A 21,088-nucleotide genomic window follows, 5' to 3' on the forward strand; every position below is an offset into this window, starting at 1 on the left:
CTGGCTTAATATTAACTAAATTAACACTGCATTAAATATTAGGAGGTCTCAATAAATATTTAAAATGTTAACAACAATAACTTTATCATTTTATAGTATCAAAAATAATTTTTGACTTGCAACAAAGTATTACAATATGAATACCATTTTTTAAAAATGACCTACATTACCAAATGCTTTAATCTTCGGCGGTATTTTTTTCCTGACTGAAATAGACTACATCATATTATACTATACTAGTGAAAATACCCGGCGTTGCCTGGGTCAGTAATAATTAAGAGAAAAAATCGTTACTTGCTTTTGTTTTCTGTTTTAAGTGAAAGAATTTAAAACACATCTTTTTGACGTGATTAAAAATCGAGTTTCTTCCTTACCCATAAAACTAAAATAGCAATAAGTATAAAGAACAAAATAGTATTGATTTAGAAACGAAAGCACTATATTTAAGCATATACAAATTTCCAAAACATGAAATTAATCTTCTCATGTTTAAAAAGATTAATCTGTTGATACTTTTTTTTAACATGGAGTCTAAAACCTTCTCTGTATGGCTAATGAAGTACGAAGTGATTTTAAAAAAGTAGCTGCTCTCGTAATCCCCTTATACTTGCTTTAGCTATTTCGGGAAATTTCAATCATTGTGGGCTCTTGGTGCGATTTTACCGAATTTGCGAGAGTCGTTTTGGGGTACCTTCGATGATTCTCCCCCCTTCTTTCCTTCCTTTGTAAAACGATATGATATTAATTTTCGTTACAGAGATATCGTCGCCAGATTCTGAGATACTTTTGGTCACCATAAAATGGCGCTAAACAGTTTCATCCGAAATGTTTCCAAAATAAGTTGTACAATCTGGTGATTGTTTGAAATTGTGCAAAAAGGAAAATTAATGGAAGTTTTTGTGCTGTTTATGGATTTGCCTAATTTAGTTGCTGGATTATTTAACACAGTAAAAAAAGTCTTTTGAAAATTCTTTGATTGGCGATATTTTGTTCACATGGTGAAAGCTGAGAAACATTATGACGTAGTCTTCGGCTTCAAAAATAGCGACGTTGAAAAAACTGCCAAATGCATCAGCTACGGAAATCTTTCTGCAAAAATTTTGGCGATCTGCTGGTTGATTGGATAATGAGTAAGCGTTCAATCAGCATAAATAATAATAAAAACCATTAATTACATTAAAATTCCGTTTAAGTGGAAAATGATCAGCCAAATCATGCATTATTTGCCAATCTTGTGCAAAAATCTTACTTCAAGATTTGACTTGAGAAAAGCCTTGAACAGTCACGAAAAGCAAAGATCGACAGGGAGTTGAGATGATACACTAAGTACTGTATTGAGTTGAGGAAAGCCTTCGAACATGGAACTAAAAAGCTCATAACTCGTTTTTTATTCTACTTAGAAATTTCGAACAGGTGCCATCTTCAGCAGAAAAAATCAGAGCTTTCGATGGACATATAATGTAAGTATGTGCAAGTATTTTTTCATCCCAATATTAGAGAATTTATACAAAAATTGTGCTTATTGCCCCCCTAAGGGGTTTTTCCCCCCATAACGCGACGAAATTTACCCTATGTGTTATTCTGATGCATAAGCTATATTATTGTAAAGTTTTATGAAAATCCGATCAGTAGTTTTTGCGTGAAAGAGTAACAATCATCCATACATCCATACATCCATACATCCATACAGACAAACTTTCGCATATATAATAGTAGTAAGATAGTTAAAATAATACCAGATAGGTGGAGCTAAAAGCAGGAATAAATAGTTTCCCATTTCAATTTGCCCAGCTATTTCACTTTGTCCCATGTTCCCCTACCTCTCAGGCCCGCTTTTCAGTTTTCTGAAGGGTATATATTCGATGCATTTTATGAGGAAAAACAACAAAATATATACAGAAATGCATAATTACATTATTTCCAAAATCATCATGCAGTTTACCCAAAATTATATAGGGCCTACCTCTCGAGCTGGATACACCCTTGGTTAAAGTATCAAAAGTTTTAAAATTTAAAACAGCATTTATTTACATTTTTAGCAATAGAATTAATGTACTTTTGCTGTTTGAATGAAAGTTCTTGAAATATTTCTAAACGAGGCGTTCTGTTCAAAGGTCGAAAACGAAACTACTAAATAAAATCATCATGATTAAAAATAATAATAATAATCCCCCCCCCCTGTAAGATGTTTCTGGCAACGGGACCTTGATACAAAACAGAATTTCATGTATCCATATCTCTGAAGGGCCTCAAGTACTAACATTGTTTTGGAGAAGAAAAATTTTCAATTCACCCCCTTCCAAAAAAAAAAAAAAAAAAAAATCCACCTTCCCCCGTCTATACAAAAAGAGGAAATGTCCCCTAACAATATCCTCTAATTATTTATATCAAAAGCGTCCCTGCACATTAAAGCATTACGCAAAATAAAAAAACTAAAAATTGCAGAATCCGAATCATGACTATTTTGAGAAATCCTAGTGACTTCCTGTTGCGGAACCACCTGCTTTCCCCTTCTGAAACTTTTTTTTGAAATGATGATCACCCCCTCCTCTGTCTGTTTTTTATGTGTGAAACAAAAAATTGAATCAAAAAGTTCATAATAACTTAAATAATGAAAACTGGCTTTTTTTCTACGAAAACTACATATAGATGGCGCTACTAGCTCGCTTATTGTTTCAGCAAAAATAATATGTTTGAGTGTTTGACAACGCTTACCTGTTATCTGAACCAGGTACAGTGCTTCCATATGATCAAAAGGTACAAACAGTAAGGTGTTGGCGGATCGCATGTTTCATGGCACTTGTTGGATTATCAAGCAACGTATGAAGAAATTTTACATCTGAGGATGGCTTAGTATTATTGTTCGGACAGGAAAAGGCTGAAATCAAAATGGGTGAGTGAAATTTTTTCCTTATTCGGTTTGTTTATGCTTGACAAGTGACGAAATTTCATGATCATAAAAAGACGGAAATTGAAGTCATAGAGCTCGACGAGCTTCGTTTATTTACTTACTACTATATTTTTATTGGAAAACATTTTGATGAGAAGCAGATGTTTTTTCCTTTCCCGCACGAAAATCGAAGGCGAATAAATTTATTTTAACGGATTTTTGTATTCTTAACTTGTACTTTTTTATGTTGATGCATAAAGTTGTGTTTAAGAAAATTTTAAATCTATAAATCGCACAAATTTTCAGAAAATTGCACACATGTGATTGGGCAGCCTGGCTCGTCATTTCAAAATTTCCCGGGGGGGGGGGGAGGGCAAAGGGTTGTATTCAATTCATTTTCTTAGGAAAAAACAACAAAATACGTATAATAATACATTCATATCATGTTTCAAAATCATGGGGGGGGGGGGAATGACCTCCTGATCGCCCAAATGACGGACCAGCGGGGAGAAGCCTGTCATATCAAATGTCCTCAGGGGGCATAAGGGGTGTAAACTCAGTGCAATTTCAGCAAAAAACAAAACCACGCCCACTTTTTTCAAATTTATAAATTTCTCAAAGCCAGGGAGACATCTGCCTTCTGGTAGGCCCGTCATTTCGCATTTTTCAAGGGGAGAAGGCGGTAAATGGTCTATACTCATGTAAATTTCCCCAGAAAATAGTTGAAACCAAGCCCAGTTACACATAAATACATTAATTTCACAAAGCGGGGGGGGGGGGGGGGGAGGGAATTGATTCTCCTGACTCCCCTAAATGATGGGCATGGTTACGAGATTTTTCAAGTAACACCTTTTCTAATGCAAAAAAAGTGAGATTTTGGATTAAAAAACATCCGACTCACAGGGGCGCCCCAAACTAAAGTTTTTTTTTTGGGGGGGGGGGGGGGGGGCGGAAATTTTTAATTTTCTGAATGGAAAATGCATACTTACGTACATTTAAAAAGAAATGTTAGACATCATTATATATATATATATATATCTCCAGGGCCTGATTACTGCATAGGCCAACTAGGCCTGGAACCTGGGGCCCCATCGTCCTAAGGGGCCCCAAACTTTTCAAAAACTTATGCATAGCATTTAAAAATCGTGTATTTTTGTGAAAATAATAAAAGTTAATGATTTATTAATTGAAGTAACCTCTTTTGAATATTGCTAAACATTATTTTGCGTTCACTTAAAGTGATGGAATGTAGAGGGGGGGGGGGGGGCTCCAAAGCATTATGGGCCTTGGACCTCACTTTCAGTTAGTCTGACCCTGTATACAGGCCTTGATTTATGTACAAGCTAAGAAAGCTGCAGCTTAGGGCCCCCGCTTTGCTAGGAGCCCCTTACTTCTAGAAATTAACATGATTCTTTCCAAAATAAATAAATAAATAAATAAAAGAAATCTGTGACCTACTTCCCCCAATTAATTCTAATTTGAATTCCGAAACTTTGAATTCAAATTATGTTTTTCGCAATCACGAGTTGCGACAAGACCCTACTGATTAGAGTCCCCCCCCCCCCAAGCATGTCCCTCCTCCTGGGTGGTTACGTGTGTATAGTTGTGTGTGTAGGCTTACGTGTGTGCACGTAGGCGTGTGTATGTGTGTAAAGACGCGCGCACGTAGGGGAGTGTATATGAGCATGCGTGTGTAGGACATGGACGCCACCGCCCAGCAAAAGTGGATTCCGGTGGACAGTGCTCAGGACCAGCCGCGCCGCCGCCGGTGGACGGCGGTGCTGCAGCCCTGGTCCAAGCTGAAAAGTCAAGGACGGTCAAATAAAAGTAATAAGTAATCGTGATTGCTCAAAAAAGAGAAGAACTTGAAAAAATAAATTTCATTTTCTAGTGCTTGAAAATTTGGAAAAGTGTGGCTACAAGCCACAAATGGGAGGGGGGAGGGAGAAGGAATGCCAATATTAGTCAAATTCATCTCCTTGCTATATCCTGCACCTAAAAGGTAAAAACCATGGTTCTCACGTTTCTGAAACATATTACAAAGACTCACTTGCTTCATATCTAGCTATTTATATAATTCCAAATGCAGTATTTTGGAAATTCTTTTGTTATTGCTTGTTTTTAGCTTACTTCTGCATATTGTCAATCTGTTTAGCACGAAAAAGAAAAAAGAAAATACACTACCTCTATTCCTTTTCGTTTTCTGCCCCACTTGCAACTGAAGCAAAGTTGTCATGAGAAAACAGTAATTTCTTTGTTCTTTTAAATTTAAAATAGCTTTTCTTACAAAGTTAGAACTGTAAAAATTTACTATCAAGTACTAAAATATCAAAGACTGGAAAAGTACAAATGAAGTGCGTTAAATAATTTTGATTGTTCTAGAGACCTTGAAAATAATTAGATAAGTCTCTGAAAATCCTAAGCAAAGTGGGCTCCAATTTTATTTCGTATCAAGTGTTATACATTATGAATTGTTCAAATGGGCAGTAAGTTACTGTCTTTTTTACATATTTTCTAAAACTATACACCATTTATTTTAAAGCATTTTTTACTATTGATTATTTTATATTTAATTCATTGTTGTACTTGTTGGTGGGTTATAGGGGTGATTAAAAACTAATTGTACCGAAAGCCAATGAAGTAACAATGCATTATCTTTTTGCTTCCCGCGCTCTTTCTCTCTGTCAACTGCTATCATTGATTTGTCAAATCAAAAACAATTTTTACTGTGTGTTTTCTTAATTTTTCGAAATAGTATATAACTTTAAAAACGATTTATTTGCCCATTTCTCTGATATTTTTGTAGTTCCAACTTCTTATACAGCTTCAAAATGCAGAATTTTACATCTATTTTTAAAATTTTACAGGAGAAGCGCTTGAAGTTTAACTCTTACTTCAGGCAATGCATTAAGAAAAGTAAATTTGCTGTGCTCTTCAGTGGTTAATATTCGAACAAAAAATCTCATTTTCCAACGTCTTTTTAAGACTTTTAAGCGAAAAAAAAAAGAAAATTTAAAATTTCGTATTGTGGCTCTCTCTTTCAAACGAGCGATATATATTCATTCATAAAATGTCAAATTTGCCGAATGGTCAGACAAAATCTGCTGAATAAGTAATTTTTTTTGTCAGGTTCCGCCGACAAAGCTTTTATCCTCGCCTCTTTTGCATAGCAAGGTAAACCCGCTAAAATAGTCATAACACTTTTTATAAATTGTCACCAAGGAATACCTGAAAATAAAATGTTAATTTTAAAAATTATTATTATTATTATTTTTTTTTGTGCGAATAAAAATAGGTTTATTGATGCAACAATATGAAAGATGAATCGTAATAGACTGTCGTCTGGGTATTTCACGTGATTTTAATTGTTGGTAAATGACATAGAGTAAAGAAGAAGAGAGGCCCCGCTATACTAAGAAATTGAAGCCGGAAGTTGCACCGCTGTATCCCAAGATCCTTAGCTTGTTGCTTAATATCTTGAGATACATTTTGATTCAAAACATTCCATTACTAAATCTTAATTGGTTGTCAATTTAAACTTAGATATTGTAGCAAGTTTATGAAGCCCGTTTTTGAAATTGCATGGAAACATGAATTAAAATGCAAACCAATCCGCCAGCTATTTTATACTCGGTCACTTCCCAAAATTGGAGAAAACTATTCTCACGAAGCAATCATGTTATCAAAACCACACCTACCATTGGACCGCTTTATACAAATAAAATATTTGTAGTTAATCCAAGCAAGGCTTTTAAAATAACTTTCAGTTTTCGCTCTCTGCTTTGCTTTTGCGGTAATTCAGAAATTGGGACGATTTTATGTGCGTGTGATTTTATTTTTGCTGAGAATTTATTGCTTTCTCGTCACGTCAAGCATGGGGAGGGATCAGAATTCATAAGAAAGATGTGGAAGAAAGTTTCGTGATGGCCTGAACATACTTTTTTTTTGATGGAAATAAGGTAAATTTGCAGCCCCTAGAAGTTGAAGCACTTGGCAAAGGCCTGGCTTGCTCCCTCTTAGATCCGACACTGCTTCAAGCGACCCAGAAAACCAACTACAGTCAAACGAGAGAGAACAAAATATTGATAATAATTTTTTTTTAGTAACAACAACAAAATAATAATACAGTAGAACCTCGTTTATCCGGATATCTGGATTATCCGGATGGAATTTATAGCTTTAAAATATTTATGTTTGCATAGATAATTTTAACTTATGATAGGAAGAGTGTCACGATCGACAGCGCGCTTCTCCAGAAGTGGGGAAGAGTTGAGGCAGAGGAAAGAACGCGCCGCGCGAAGAAGTGAAGAAGGGGGCAGTTGACGCCTTCGTTCAAACGAAGAAAAGTGCGGTTCAATTTGAGTGTTGAAACATGCATATTTTTCTCATTGGGAAAGTTTGGTTTGAAATGATGTGCAATTTAACATTTTAATATTTTCTTTTACCGTGTGATATATTTCGATGTGAAGCACTTTTGGGCATGTTTGCAGCGAGAGAACCCAATATGCAGTAGCGAGATTTCGCTATATCGACTTACCGTGGGCCCCTACCTATGGTACTAATATATCTTTACAGCATGGTACTTGCTATAACAGTTGTCACTGAGCGAGATTTGTCTGTATATGTTTAAGATGTTTTAAACAAATGAAACTCTAAAATGTCTTTAATGAATGGAATTAAAAAATAATTCTTAGAATTCTTTTAAAAAAAATCTTTCCCTTAAATGTTTAAGGTTTGGATGGGTTTTAAATAATTTTTAGCACTAGATGTTTTCCTAAAATTTAGAGAATACTTAATATTATTTTCATTGCCGTTGTATAGATATAATTCAAATCTCATTTGAGGACAATTTTTTATTAAAGATATAGAGCATGACTTTTAGAGCAGAAAGAACCTAACCCATTTTCTTCGATTATAATTTCGATGGAATGATATATTTAATCGTTTCCTCTTTCATTTTATTTATTCTGAACGAATCAGTTTACAAGAATTGTTGTTGACTATTTTTGTTTAGCTAAGTAACGTTTGAAGTCGAAGGAATTTTTATTTTTCAATGTGTAGTGTGTCCATATTGTTTTCTAATGATTCATAGATGACAAATGTTTCAAATCATTCTTTCAAGTTGTGTTGTTTTAAAACGAGTTTTGAATCTAGTGGGGTCATTTTATTTAAGAATTCCCTCAAGCGGAAGTAGAGTTCTACTCCATTTGCGAGAAATATTTTCTGTGTGATGAATCATTCAATTTCACAGTTCTATAAATATTTACATTATTGTTTTTTGTAGCACTTTTTGCTCAGGAGATTTACTCTAAACTTAGAACAAACGCTTGATTGCGCGAATTTAAACGGGTCAGGCAAGATGTTTTTTCACTTAAAGAAAGGTAGAAGTTGGTTTTATCTGAGAATGCATTTAGTTGCTATGGTTACAAAGCGTAGGCTAACGTATCAACAGCGCATATGTAAAAAAAAAAATCTCATTTTTTTGGGAAGTCATTTATCGAATTTCAGCCAATGAAGTTTTTTTAAAAAACAATATAGCCTTTTTTTTCCTCTCTCTTTTCTGCAAATTATAATGTAATTTCTCTCCGAGGGGCTTGTGAATATTGCTGAAATTGCAAGGTACATTACAGAATGTGTAGAAAAGAGCAGTTTTTTCACTAAATATTGAAATCTCTTTGGATTTTTTTTTAATTCAAAAATTTAATCATTGTAGAGGTGTAAACATTGTTTCACGGGTTGTTCCCCATCTATATGAATTCCTGAACACCAAAGGATCTCTGTGCCACATTTCGCAAATAGCCGAGGTAAACTGAATTTGTTTTAGTCAGGAGTTCCTAAAGAAGTGTGTGCCGCGGCACCCTGGGGTGCCCCAGAAAAATATGAAGGGTGTCGCGAAGTGTCTATGGTTCATATATATATATATATATATATATATATATATATATATATATATATATACCCGCACGGCGATGTCCGTGCTAAGAATTTAAAGGAAGTCTGTTGAATACCCCCCCCCCCCCTCTTCTGATGAGAAATTATCATTTTTCTTCAACTTAAATGCGTACACACCTTTTAAAAAGCCCATTGAAGTCTCTATTGAATTTAACTATTCGCCAAAGCACATGAAAATTTTAACAATAGCTTTAATACTCAAAATAATTCTTCAGCTGTCTAGTTTATCGCTTAACGCGCTACCGTAGCAACCACGCTACCGTAACCCTGCCCTTTAGTGAGTGAAGCGGTTTTTTTCTGCAATTTAAAATGTTTCGAAAAAAAAAACTATAATAAAAACGTTATAAAGAACAACCACAATTGAATAAGACGACAAATATAATTATTTACTTAGATAAGAAGCTATCTTCAACTATAAGAACAAAAACAAACGTTGAAAAAATAAGGAAAATAAAACCCAATAGAAAAATCCTACAAAACCAAATTATGTACCTGAATACCGAAAAAAAAAAAAACCCTCATTCAAAAATTAGTTCGCTGACCACAACAGTCCCACAATAAACGTAGCCGACCACGCGTCTAAGCCGCGCGGCATGGTTCCTTGCAGATATCGACACTGTCGGCCAGTGCCCTCTCGATGAGTTAACTTACCCCGCAATCTATTTGGAGTTCATAGAACTAAATAATTAATTTAAACATTTAATTTGCAATTAAAAATATTTCCGTCAATCAGATTTTAATTAAATTATCCTGATTAATTATCCAGCCTTCCTCAATAAATAGACTATTCAACACGAAAAGAATTTTTCAATTCGAACCAGTAGTTCTTGAGATTAGCCCGTTCAAACAAGCAAACAAGCAAACAAACTCTTCAGCTTTATATTATTAATATAAATATCGATCGACTAGGGTGCAGTGAAAATTTCCAATACTTCAAAGGGTGCCGGGAATAGGAAAAGTTTGGGATCCGTGGTATGAGCCATTTATATAGAGATTTGCAATTCAATACGAGAGATTTCGAGAAGTTCAAAGTAGTAGAATTTGGGGCAAAGGGATAAGCTGTTGATAGCTGAGATAACTTACATTTGACAAATGAATAAATTGGAAATTTGTTTTCAAAATTTCAGTACATAACGAAGGAACAGTGTATATTTGAAATAAAACTTGATTTGAAGCATTATTTTCTATTTTGGCAGTAAATTTGTACCATCAAAAAAAAAAAAAAAAAAAAAAAAAGAAAGAAAGAAAAAGAAAAAAAAAAAAGAAAAAAAAATGATTTTTTTCACTTTTTTTTCATGGGGCAAAATAAAATAGTTTTTGATAAAAATTTTCTATTTTATCATTTAATTCTTTTTGATCAAATAAATGGGTAAGTAAAACACTGAATGAATAAATGATTAGATAATGAAACAATAAACGAATAAATAAATTAACTAATTAGTGCATGATAAAAAAATAAATGGGTAAATAAAATAGTAAATAAATAGGAAAATAAGTGAATGAATGATTGAATTAGTGAATGAAGAAGTGTAAATAAATTAATTAATAACCTCATTAATGAACGCATAAGTGATTAAATAAATGATTAAATAAGTAAACTAAATGGACTCTTTCGCTTTGCCCCAAATACACTTGTCAAATTGTACAAAACATTTTGAATAAAAATTAGCTTAATATTAAACAAAAAAATATTGCACCAAATATTAGTTGGTCTCAATTAATGTTTAAAATGTTAATAACAAGACCTTTATCATTTTATAAAAACAAAAAATAATTTTTGACTAAAAACAAATTATTAGGATGTTGGTATAAGTTTTTGAAAATTGCTTGTATTATCATATGCTTGGATCTTCAGAGGTCTTTGTTCCAGGGTTGCCAGACGTCCGGGATTTCAAGGGACAGTCCCGTATTATGAAAAATTGTCCCGCGTCCCGGGGAACTTCCATACGGGACGGCTAAAGTCCCGTATTCTAGCTAATAACAATATTTAACAAATCGAGACATTATTTTAAGGGAAAAAATAAAGTAAAACAAAAAATGTGAAATATAAAGAGCAATAAGAAAATCATGTGGCAGCAAACACAAAAATTATTTTGTTTTAATTTGGTGTTTGTTTTGGTGGCAGACCATGACCATGAGGAGCCGAATGATTGCTTCATCTTTACTCATTGACTAATGTTGGAAATATATCGTCAATCACAATGAAAACAATTTTTATACTTTGACCGGCGACATTTTGTAAGATTTAATGCTTTATTACGAATACGATTGAATATTTCAGATTTATCATGAAGAGACGTTCTACGTTGGAAAGCACCCCTTAAAAATACACCATATCCAGTAATTGCCCTCAACCTCAAAAATATCACCCCCCACCCCTTCACTCCTAGAAGCCTGTCCCGTATTTATTGTTCTTAAATCGGGCAACCCTGCTTTGTTCTGACGAATCAGATTACTTGTGTTACTACATAGTTAAAAAAAATACTAGATAGGTGGCGCTAAAAACAGAGTAAATATTTCACCGAGAGAGAGATAGATTTTCTCTAATTATAATAACTTATATTCAGAGTAATAATTTCACTATGCTATGCTATTTTACTTAGCTCCACATTCACCTACTTAACTTTCAATCTCTCTCTCTTAAAAACTGCTCTCAACAACAAACTTACATTGCTTCTTTAAAATGAACTGATTTTTTTTGCACAGCATTGGATTTGAAATAATTTAATTTTTCTCTGTTTTTGAACCAACTGCAATAAATTTGTTTGATGAAAGGGATAGAATAAGACATCGTAGCAAATGTCCCATCAGCCTGGCAGCTTTATTTTGAGTACATTCAAAACAATTCATTTTTTCATACCACGCTATTTTCTGCACCTAAAAAAAATATATAGGTGAAACGTTTTGACCCCGTGAATATTTCAACTTCATTTCCTCATTGTGCATTTTTTTGTTACTATTCCGACTCTTTGTTTCCCTATTTTTTTTTTTTTTTTCGCTTCTTGGGAGACTTTTTTATTATTTCCTAGAAAATCAAGTCTCTATTGTGTTTTAAGTTTTGCTTTCTTTTCTTGGAATGAAATATGCCATGTTCTTACATTACCATTCAAATGAAAAAGTTTTTGACAAGGAAGGTTTTTTTTTCCAACTCAAGAAAACGGGTTTTTCCAACTAAAAGCTTAGTAAGCAAAATATGACAATGCACCATTCTTTTTGACTGAATTTCAGCAGCCATTAACCAGAGGCTACAGCGCCTCCTATAGTTTATTTCAACTGAGAATAAAATGTTCTTTTTAGCAGATAATCTTCTTTGAAAAAACAAAAGTAAACAAATAGATAAAGTAATTAACAAAATAAAAATGCAAAAAAAAAAAAAAAAAGATAAAAGAAATAAAAATCGCATATCACGTGACGAATGATTAGACGTACGTAGTCCGAAGATTATTTACTCTTTATGAGGAGGAAAATATGCGAATATATTAACTCATAATTTTATCTTCCTACTTAAAGACCAAAATTTGTACTAAGCATTGAAGCATTCAAACTTTTTTCATATTTTGGCTGTGCAGTTTCATGGAACCTGGTGGTTAATTTTTCAAAACCTACACCTCTCCATTATCGAATATTGTCATTTTGAAATTGAAAATAAAAAACTAATGTTTAGTACCCAAGACTTACGGAAGTCAGGATTTATGTATGAATGTTATGTTTTTTCTACCACTTGCTTATGAACACTAAATATTAAGATTATCTTTCGTGAAATATTCAATGCTAGTTTTCATATTGGAGAGTACAATCTGCTCATCAACTTTTGTTTGATCCTTTGTACTGTGTGTTTTGAGGTAGAGAGCTTATTTTTCTAACAAAAGAAGTGTGCAAACCCAGGGGTTTCAGACAGTGGCATAGCGAGAAAAAATCCTTGGGGGGGGGGGGTAATTTTTTCTGAAGTTTAAAGTAAAGCCATGCCCTCAAGTTTATATACTTATACTGTATATATAAATATATATATATATATATATATTGTTTTGGGGCTCATGAGGGGGGGTTGGGGGGTTCTGACCCCTCTATCCCCCCCCATGGCTACTCCACTGGTTTCAGAACCTTTCATACTGTACGCAGTCTGAATTCCGCCTAATCTGGCCCGAAAATTCATATGAAACTGAAACGAAGTACAGAAGCTATGCTCCCGTGAACTCCAGTGAAAATCATGCAGTGGTTGAGGTACTGTCCAAAAAAAGTATAAAGGCTCTCCACTTTTCTTCGTTCAAAACTAACAATCGATCGGGAAATGATAGTGTTGATCGATCCATGTGTTTACCAAAAGAAGAATTGACTTCATAATAATTGTATGCTTTATATTTATCTCAAATTATTACTTCTTAAAAACTAACATGAAACTTTGAATTGGAAGGAGGGAGTTGATTTGCACCATGGAATGGGGTTCAAATCCCGGTCAGGATGTGGATACTACTAATCAGTGAGTACGTCTTCCAATCGTGTTGTACTGCTACAGAACCCACTTTAAATAAGTTGTAAATCCCTCAGACATAGGGGGGCACTTTGTGCTCGTACTGTTTAGTTGAATGCCAGTCCGCCTTTTAGGGGGGTTGAGGGGAAGGGTCAATTGTGCCCTACTCTTGGTTTTGGGAATTAAGTGTATTAACATGTAAGTAAGCGTGGTTTCTGCTGTGTTTTGATATAATGTACATTCAGCGTGTACTCTTTGCTCCTCCCCAAAAAAATCCGAAATGACCGTTGGTTGAATATAGGGGTACAAGCTAAACTACTCCCAAGTACTGACCACGCTGATATTGTTTAACTTCTGTGATCGAACAGCCAAGCTATTCAGTCGTCTAAGTTAGAACAAAAAAAGTACTTCCTCCGTTAGACATACCCCAAAAACTTATTTTCTAAAAACGGTCGAACTGCGTTCAGTGTCAGGCATGTAATTCCGCCATAACTCGAAAATGCTCACGAATTTTATACTTTCTTCTATATCCTTTGAATATAGAAAGTAAAAATGCACGCGTTTACACTTGAAAGAAATGGAGTCCCTTTTTCTCATGTAAATTCCAGTTTGGCGTGAAAACCAGGAACACTTCTCGTAGATTATACGATATAAACTAGCAAATGCACTTTCCAATTGCAATGTAGATTGTTTCGAAAACAGTGAACTTTGTTTCCATTCTAAAGAAGAAAATGCCAAACCGTTTCGTCTATTAAGCGTTGGCTCAAAAGAAAAGTAAAAAAGAAATCTTTTCTTCCCAAACATATAATATAAAAATCTGTGTTCCGTAATATCCCAGCAAACCGGTTCCCTTTTGTCCATTTTATGCTCTGCCTTCTTTTTTAACTTGGCTAAATCCACTTCATTTTAAGCATAGGAGCGTAACTAATGGTGGTGAGGCTATCGCTCGGAATCCAGACAGGTTCACAGGTGTCACGCCCTCTAGCAATCTTGGTTGGAATCAATGGATTGAATTCAGGGTTGCCAGACGTAGTATTTTTGATACTACGGTAGTATTTTTCGCCTCAAATTAGGGGCGTAGTATTTTTTGCAGTATATCGCTAAAAAATGGTTTATATGTGATTTTTTTTTATTTCGAAAAAAAAAAGAGAGACAAAGCAAATTACAAAGTTCAAATTCTGATTTTTTTTTTAAAATTAAACAATGAGAATATGTATATATTTTTTAAACCACCACCTTAGGCATGCATTTTAGAGTTGAAGGTTTTCACCATGCTGTTATCGGGTACAAATTGAACACAATAGTTGGTAATATTTTAGTTTTATAAAACGTAATTATGAACACAAAACGCCAAAAACTTGCCAAAGTATTGTTATTTTTAGTTATATTTCTTTTCCAGTAGATGGCGCCAAATGTAGTATTTTTTCAGAGGAGGTGTAGTATTTTTCTGTTTCAAAATCTGGCAACCCTGATTGAATTCTACACCCATGTTTTAGTAGGACTAGTTTGGTGTTAAGTTCTTCGACTTCTATATGATCTCTGCCGTTTATCTGAAAAAGTTTACAGACCGGATATCACGTAGTATGCCTGTAATGATATCGTGTTTCTGTTGTATTTCGAGTGGTATTGTTATTCCAAACAAAGCGCCATTTTCACTTGACTTTTAACTTATTTGCCATTATATGCAAGCAAAAGGAAGACCAAAACTTTCTTCTTGTAAGGAAAATTTTTATTCAGTGGAAAGCGGACATTATCTTCCATTTAACGTTCAAAAAATTGTTTCTTGGATTTTGTTCAAAGATCGCTATTTGCTATTTCCATGCTTCTACCGTCGTTAGCTCTAATTCAAGGCTTAACTCGAAACCTTGGCTTATTTTTCCTCATTCAACGAGGACCTTGTTATATAATTCGCAACTCCAAAACACGAATATGCTACCTTTCAGTGATTAACTATGCAGAAAAAATATTGCAGAAAAAGGTAAAACGTTCTGTTCCGCGTGCAGGGGCGGACTGGCTAACTTTGGCCCAGTCGGCAAAATCACATTTTGGCCAACCTCTATAGATTAATTTTTCTTCCTTTTTTTTTTAATGCTACTATTATGCAATTATGCAATGAAAACTACGTCCCCGTTTCTACCACATTCCAAAGCTGAAAGATTAGAGACACATGTAACAATAAGAACTCTGAAATTTAAAAAAAGAAGAAAGGAAAAAATATTTTCCACTTAAAATACTCTAAATTTTTAATCTTTATTTAAATTATACAGATGGTATAAAAGGGTCATTTTAAAGAAAAATGGACATTTTGTCCCGCACGTGACAGCTCATATAGTTCATTAAAAATAATAATTTAAAAGGTTAAGGAACAAAACTTTGGTGCTTAACTAAGAAATCACAAACGTATATGTGATTTCGTAAGGAAAATTTTGTTCCTTAGCTTATGAAATTCTTACTTTTTGATGAAATATATACAGTGGCTCCCAAAAGTGTTCGTACACTTTGAAATTTTTTAGTAAAACCAAAATAACTCTAAACTGAATTCGAATATGAAGTCCAATATTTTTTCACATCCTTCCTATGTCATTCTAAATATAACCCATTGGTTTTTTTCAAAATATTGACGGATCTTTTTTTTGAAATGGGTTAGAAAACAAAGAGACAGAGAAATAACACGCCACAAAAGTCATCGTACACTCAAATATTTTCGAATAAATTCATGATTAAAATTATCATATGCCGTTTTATTAATATTTTTGCATTATGTTGACCCTTATAAGTCATTTGGCTTTAATTTTTTGTTTATTTATTCCTTAATATATTGCTTATTACTGTAAAATGGCTGGTATTCGTAAAAAACCGCAAACGCCATTCAAAATTTGAATTTTTTCCCCATAGTAGTGGTAAATTGGTTTAAAATGTCTCTAAATTAGTTAATTTATTTGTTTGTATAGTAAATTGCTTGATAAAATGCTTTAAAGAAAGAAATCGGACCGAAAACAAGGTAAGAAAATGTCAACCGGCAAAGTTGACAAAACGTGATCGTAGATTTAAAGTTAAAAAATTAATGAAAAATACGCATTTGAGCACTGTAAAAGTTTTTGCAGAGTTAAATGAAACATTTTACATTTAATTTTCACCTGAAATTGTTCGCCAAATTCTTTGATTAGCTGGATTAAATGGGACCTCTTCCTGCAGAAATTTTCTTGGTCGTGCGAAAAACAGAAAGCTTACGCTTTTCGGCCCAAAATCAATAATAAATGAGCTAAAAACAGTTTAGAATCATGTCTTACTTACAGAAAAAAATTAATTCAACATTTTTGGTTAAATTGTATAACTGTAAGTAGAAGAAAAAATTTGGAACTTAATTTTAAGAACTTAGTTGGATCAGTGATCAGTTAATCAGGTCGGTGAAGGTGTTTTAGTGTGAGGGTACATATCAGCATCAGGACTTGATAGTTTGTATTTTTTTGATGAAATAATGAATTATGCTGTTCCTTTAAATATTTTAAAAACCAATTTTGAACTCTTAGCCAAAAATTTGGTTATTGGAAACAACTTTGTTTTTTATCAAGATAACGATAAGAAGCACACGGTTTTCAACGTTTGCGTCTGGTGATCGAAAATTGTCCTAAAGTTTAGAAAATACCCCCTCCATCTCCAGATTGTAACTTAATGTAACGTATTTAGAGATATCTGGAGGCCAGATTACGAAAATAGGGCTTTAAAACGAAAATAGAGCTAGAAATAGTAATTCTCGAAGTGTGGTAGAACACTTACTCAGAAATTACGCTAAAAAAAGAAAGAAAAAGAATGAAATCTATTCCCAGACGTTTAAAAGGTGTTATTCATACTGTATGATATTCTACTGATTAATAACTTAATTAAAAGTTGGATTATTCAATAATATATAGACATTTAATAAAGTGTACGAAGACTTTTGTGAGATAAAATTTCCGGCACTTTTCGGGTTTTGATTTTTTAAAAATTAAGTTTTAATATTTTTTAAAAACTTTTCATGCAGTTTTGTTAAAAATTGATCATAAATCTTATAATTAAATACCTATTCCGAAATATTAATTCTAACCAATGATTTAGGGCCTATTTCGTTGAAAGTCGTAGGTGTACGAAGACTTTTGGGAGCCACTGTAAATTCTTACGTGAGGGAGAAAATGGCGAATTTTTCGTGGAATAGCCCAATAAGTAAAATGAGAAACAACGGTAAAAATAAGGGAGTCCGACGGTTTCTCCTCCGGAGGAAATTTTGAAAAATAGATATACAATTCTGCATTTCGTAGCCTATAAGGGATAATTTTAGCAAAAAAAAAAATGTAAGGAAAAAAAATCGGCAAAGTTTTTAAAAGTTTTATACTCTTTTGCTAAGTAAGATAACGCGCACACACAGTAAAAATTGTTTTGGGTCTGGCTTCGGTACAATTAGTTTTTGATCACTCCTCCAACCCACCAACAAATACAACAATGAATTAAACATAAAATGATCAATAGTAAAAAATGCTTTGAGAAAAATGGTGTACAGATTGAGAAAATAGGTCATCAGGGACTGATTTACGGATTTACGGCAGGGCATTCGGGGCTCGGGCCGGGGCACCAAAGGAAAGAGGGCACCAAATTTCTGTCATCAATTTTTTTTTTGACAATTTTTTTTATTAAATGAAAGCATATTAGCCAATTGTGGAGAACGATCATTTTCGCTATAGAAGAGTCTTTTAATTTAGTGTCCTTTGCGTACTCTCATTTCTGATGGTAAATTATCTTTATTAGCTCTGTTATCAATAGAAGTAACTTTGACCTAAAACTTGATTATGAGGATATTATACATGAATTTACTACAAGAAAACAAAGGAGAAAATATATAAAGAATCATTGATGCGTAGAAAGCACATTATGATTTACCTTTACCATTTGTATCATAGTTTTTCCACCTGCGACTGTAAAAAAATTTCTGATATGAAAACCATAAAATTATTTTAGATTTATATTAAATGATTTCTTTGCAAAACATCTAAATTAGTAACTTTTTTCGTATGAAACCGATATTTTAAAGTTTTCTTTCTATCAAAATAATGTCCAACACTTACCTTCATATTTTTTGTGTGGGGGTGGGCACCATATCTGTCGGTGCCCGGGGCACCCAGGTGAGTAAATCGGTCCCTGTAGGTCATATGTATTAGAGTAACATACTGCCCATACACCATTTGGACAATTCACAATTATACACTTTAAAAAAAAAAAAAAAAAAAAAAAAAAAAAACTGAAGCACACTTGACTTAGAAGTTTCAAAGAATTACTAATCATTTTCAAGGGCTCTTGAATAATTTAAATTTTAAGACACTTCATTTACACTTTTCAGTCGCTGACATTTTAGTACTTGATTGTATAATTTAATTTACAGTAGGGGAGAGTGTTGTACCTTGCGACTGTGCTAATTTCTAAGAATCTATTTTTAGCAGCCATGTTTTTTGTAATCTTCAACACCAACCTTCACCACTAAATGATGCCACAGTAACAAACAGCATCAAAAGAGTTAAGTTGATGATTTTGTGAGAGAAAGAAAATTTCATGACTCCAAAGTAAATATTTTCTTCATTTTTATTTAATTTTCTGTCTTTGTATTTGTAAAACTAATCAACTGAATTTTATTTTGTTAGAAAAGAGAAGTACTTTAAGCATTTTGGTTATGAGAAAATAATGATAGTGCATCTAGATTGACCACCATTTTGGTTTTTCTTGAACCACGTGGTGATTGTACCTCGGGACAGCTAAACATATTGTAACTTAGTACACGTACGAAGGTACAACATATGCATGGTTGTTAATAATTAAGATATGTTTAGGAGCATGGAACAATGTTCTCATCTTATGTAGGCTTTTAGACAAATTTAATGTTAGATAATAATTTATTAATTTATTATCTCTAATTCACTATTCATTATTCATAATTTAATTCACTACCATGAAAAAAATACATTTTTTTTTTGTTTTTTGGTTCAAAATTGATTTAAATATATGGCTGTTTCCTGAATCATGAAAGGTTCCCATGGTACAACAAGATATGTCCTAAGGTGCAATAGGATGTTGTACCTAGGGACAGTTTGGAACTCATACTTTAAATGGCTGGCAATACTTTATTTTCAAACTGCCTGAGTTTAAAAAAATATATATATGTATATATATATATATTGCAGAGAAATATGTTGGAGTATTTTAATGTGACTTTTGGATTTTAAATTTGAATTATTCACGTTAAAAGTTAAAGTATGAAAAGTGTCCCAAGCAGGGTTGGCAAGGTTTTGGACACGACGGTAAAAAACTTTTTACCGTCCTGTCCAAAACCATATTTTTTAGAGAAATTCTCTTTTGTAAGAAAACATGAACAGAATAAAATGTAACAAAGTAATGTTTTATATTGAACATTTATTCAATGTGAACATTCAACTTATTTCTGATTTTAATCTAGCTACAGAGAAGTTGAATTCTTGAATAAAATTTCAATTTGTATGCATGAATTCTTTTTTTTTTTTTGATAATAGTAACCAAATTTCCCTATGTTTATGCATGTGTGCAAATGAAAGCAGAGTTGGCAAGGTTTTTACCGTCCTTTTCAAAACCCTTGTGTCCGAAACTGTCCAAAACTATTTTTTGAGAGAATATATTTTGTGAGAAAATATCACAAACAGACAAAATGTGTCCAAACTATTTTTTTTTCTCTTTTGACTATTCAATATATGTGTTCAATAAACATTCAAGTATGTTGTAAATATATACAGTGACTCCCAAAAGTGTTCGTACACTTTGAAATTTTTTAGAAAAACCAAAATAACTCAAAACTGAATTCGAATATGAAGTTCAATATTTTTTCACATCATTCCTATGTCATTCTAAATACAATCCATTGGTTTTTTCAAAATATTGACGGATCTTCTTTTTGAAATGGGTCAGAAAACGAAGAACCAGGGAAATAACACGCCACAAAAGTCATAATACACTCAAATATTTTCGAATAAATTCATGATTAAAATTATCATATGCCATTTTATTAATATTTTTGCATTGTGTTGACCCTTAAGAGTCATTTGGCTTTATTTTTTTGTTTATTTATTCCTTAATATTGTGCTTATTACTGTAAAATGGCTGGTATTCGTAAAAACCCACAAACACCATTCAAAATTTGAATTTTTTCCACAGTAGTGGTAAATCGGTTTGAGATGTCTCTAAATTAGTTAATTTATTTGTTTGCATACTAAAGTGCTTGATAAAATGCTTTAAAGAAAGGAATCGGATCGAAAACAAGGTAAGAAAAGGTCAACCGGCAAAGTTGACAAAACGTGATCGGAGATTTAAAGTTAAAAAATTTATGAAAAATACACATTTGAGTGCTGTAAAAACTTCTACAGAGTTAAATAAAACATTTTACATTTAATTTTCACCTAAAATTGTTTGCCTAGTTCTCTGATTAGCTGGATTAAATGGGACCTCTTCAAGCAGAAATTTTCTTGGTCGCTCGAAAAAACAGAAAGCTTATGCTTTTCGCCGCAAAATCAATGATAAATAAGCTAAAAACGTTTTAGAATCACGTCTTACGTACAGATAAAAATAAATTCAATATTTTTGGTTAAATTGTTGTATAACTGTAAGTAGAAGAAAAAATTAGGAACTTAATCTTAAGAACTTATTTGGGTCAGTTAATCAGGACGGTGGAGGTTTTCTAGTGTGTGGGTGCATATCAGCATCAGGACTTGGTAGTTTGTAATTTTTTGATG

General features: G+C 33.0%; 1 protein-coding gene across 1 annotated transcript in view; it reads left to right on the forward strand.

Annotated features, from left to right (window-relative positions):
• The first annotated feature begins 2,757 nt into the window (after positions 1-2,757).
• Positions 2,758-21,088, forward strand: part of LOC129231611 (neuronal membrane glycoprotein M6-b-like) — a 96,292-nt gene continuing 77,961 nt past the window's right edge. Inside the window, exon 1 of the mRNA XM_054865979.1 lies at positions 2,758-2,893. Within this exon, the coding sequence (XP_054721954.1) occupies positions 2,890-2,893 (4 nt within the window). The 5' untranslated portion in view covers positions 2,758-2,889. The remainder of the gene's footprint in view (positions 2,894-21,088) is intronic.

The sequence above is a fragment of the Uloborus diversus genome, chromosome 1, assembly GCF_026930045.1.
Source record: "Uloborus diversus isolate 005 chromosome 1, Udiv.v.3.1, whole genome shotgun sequence".
Classification (NCBI taxonomy): Eukaryota; Metazoa; Arthropoda; class Arachnida; order Araneae; family Uloboridae; genus Uloborus; species Uloborus diversus.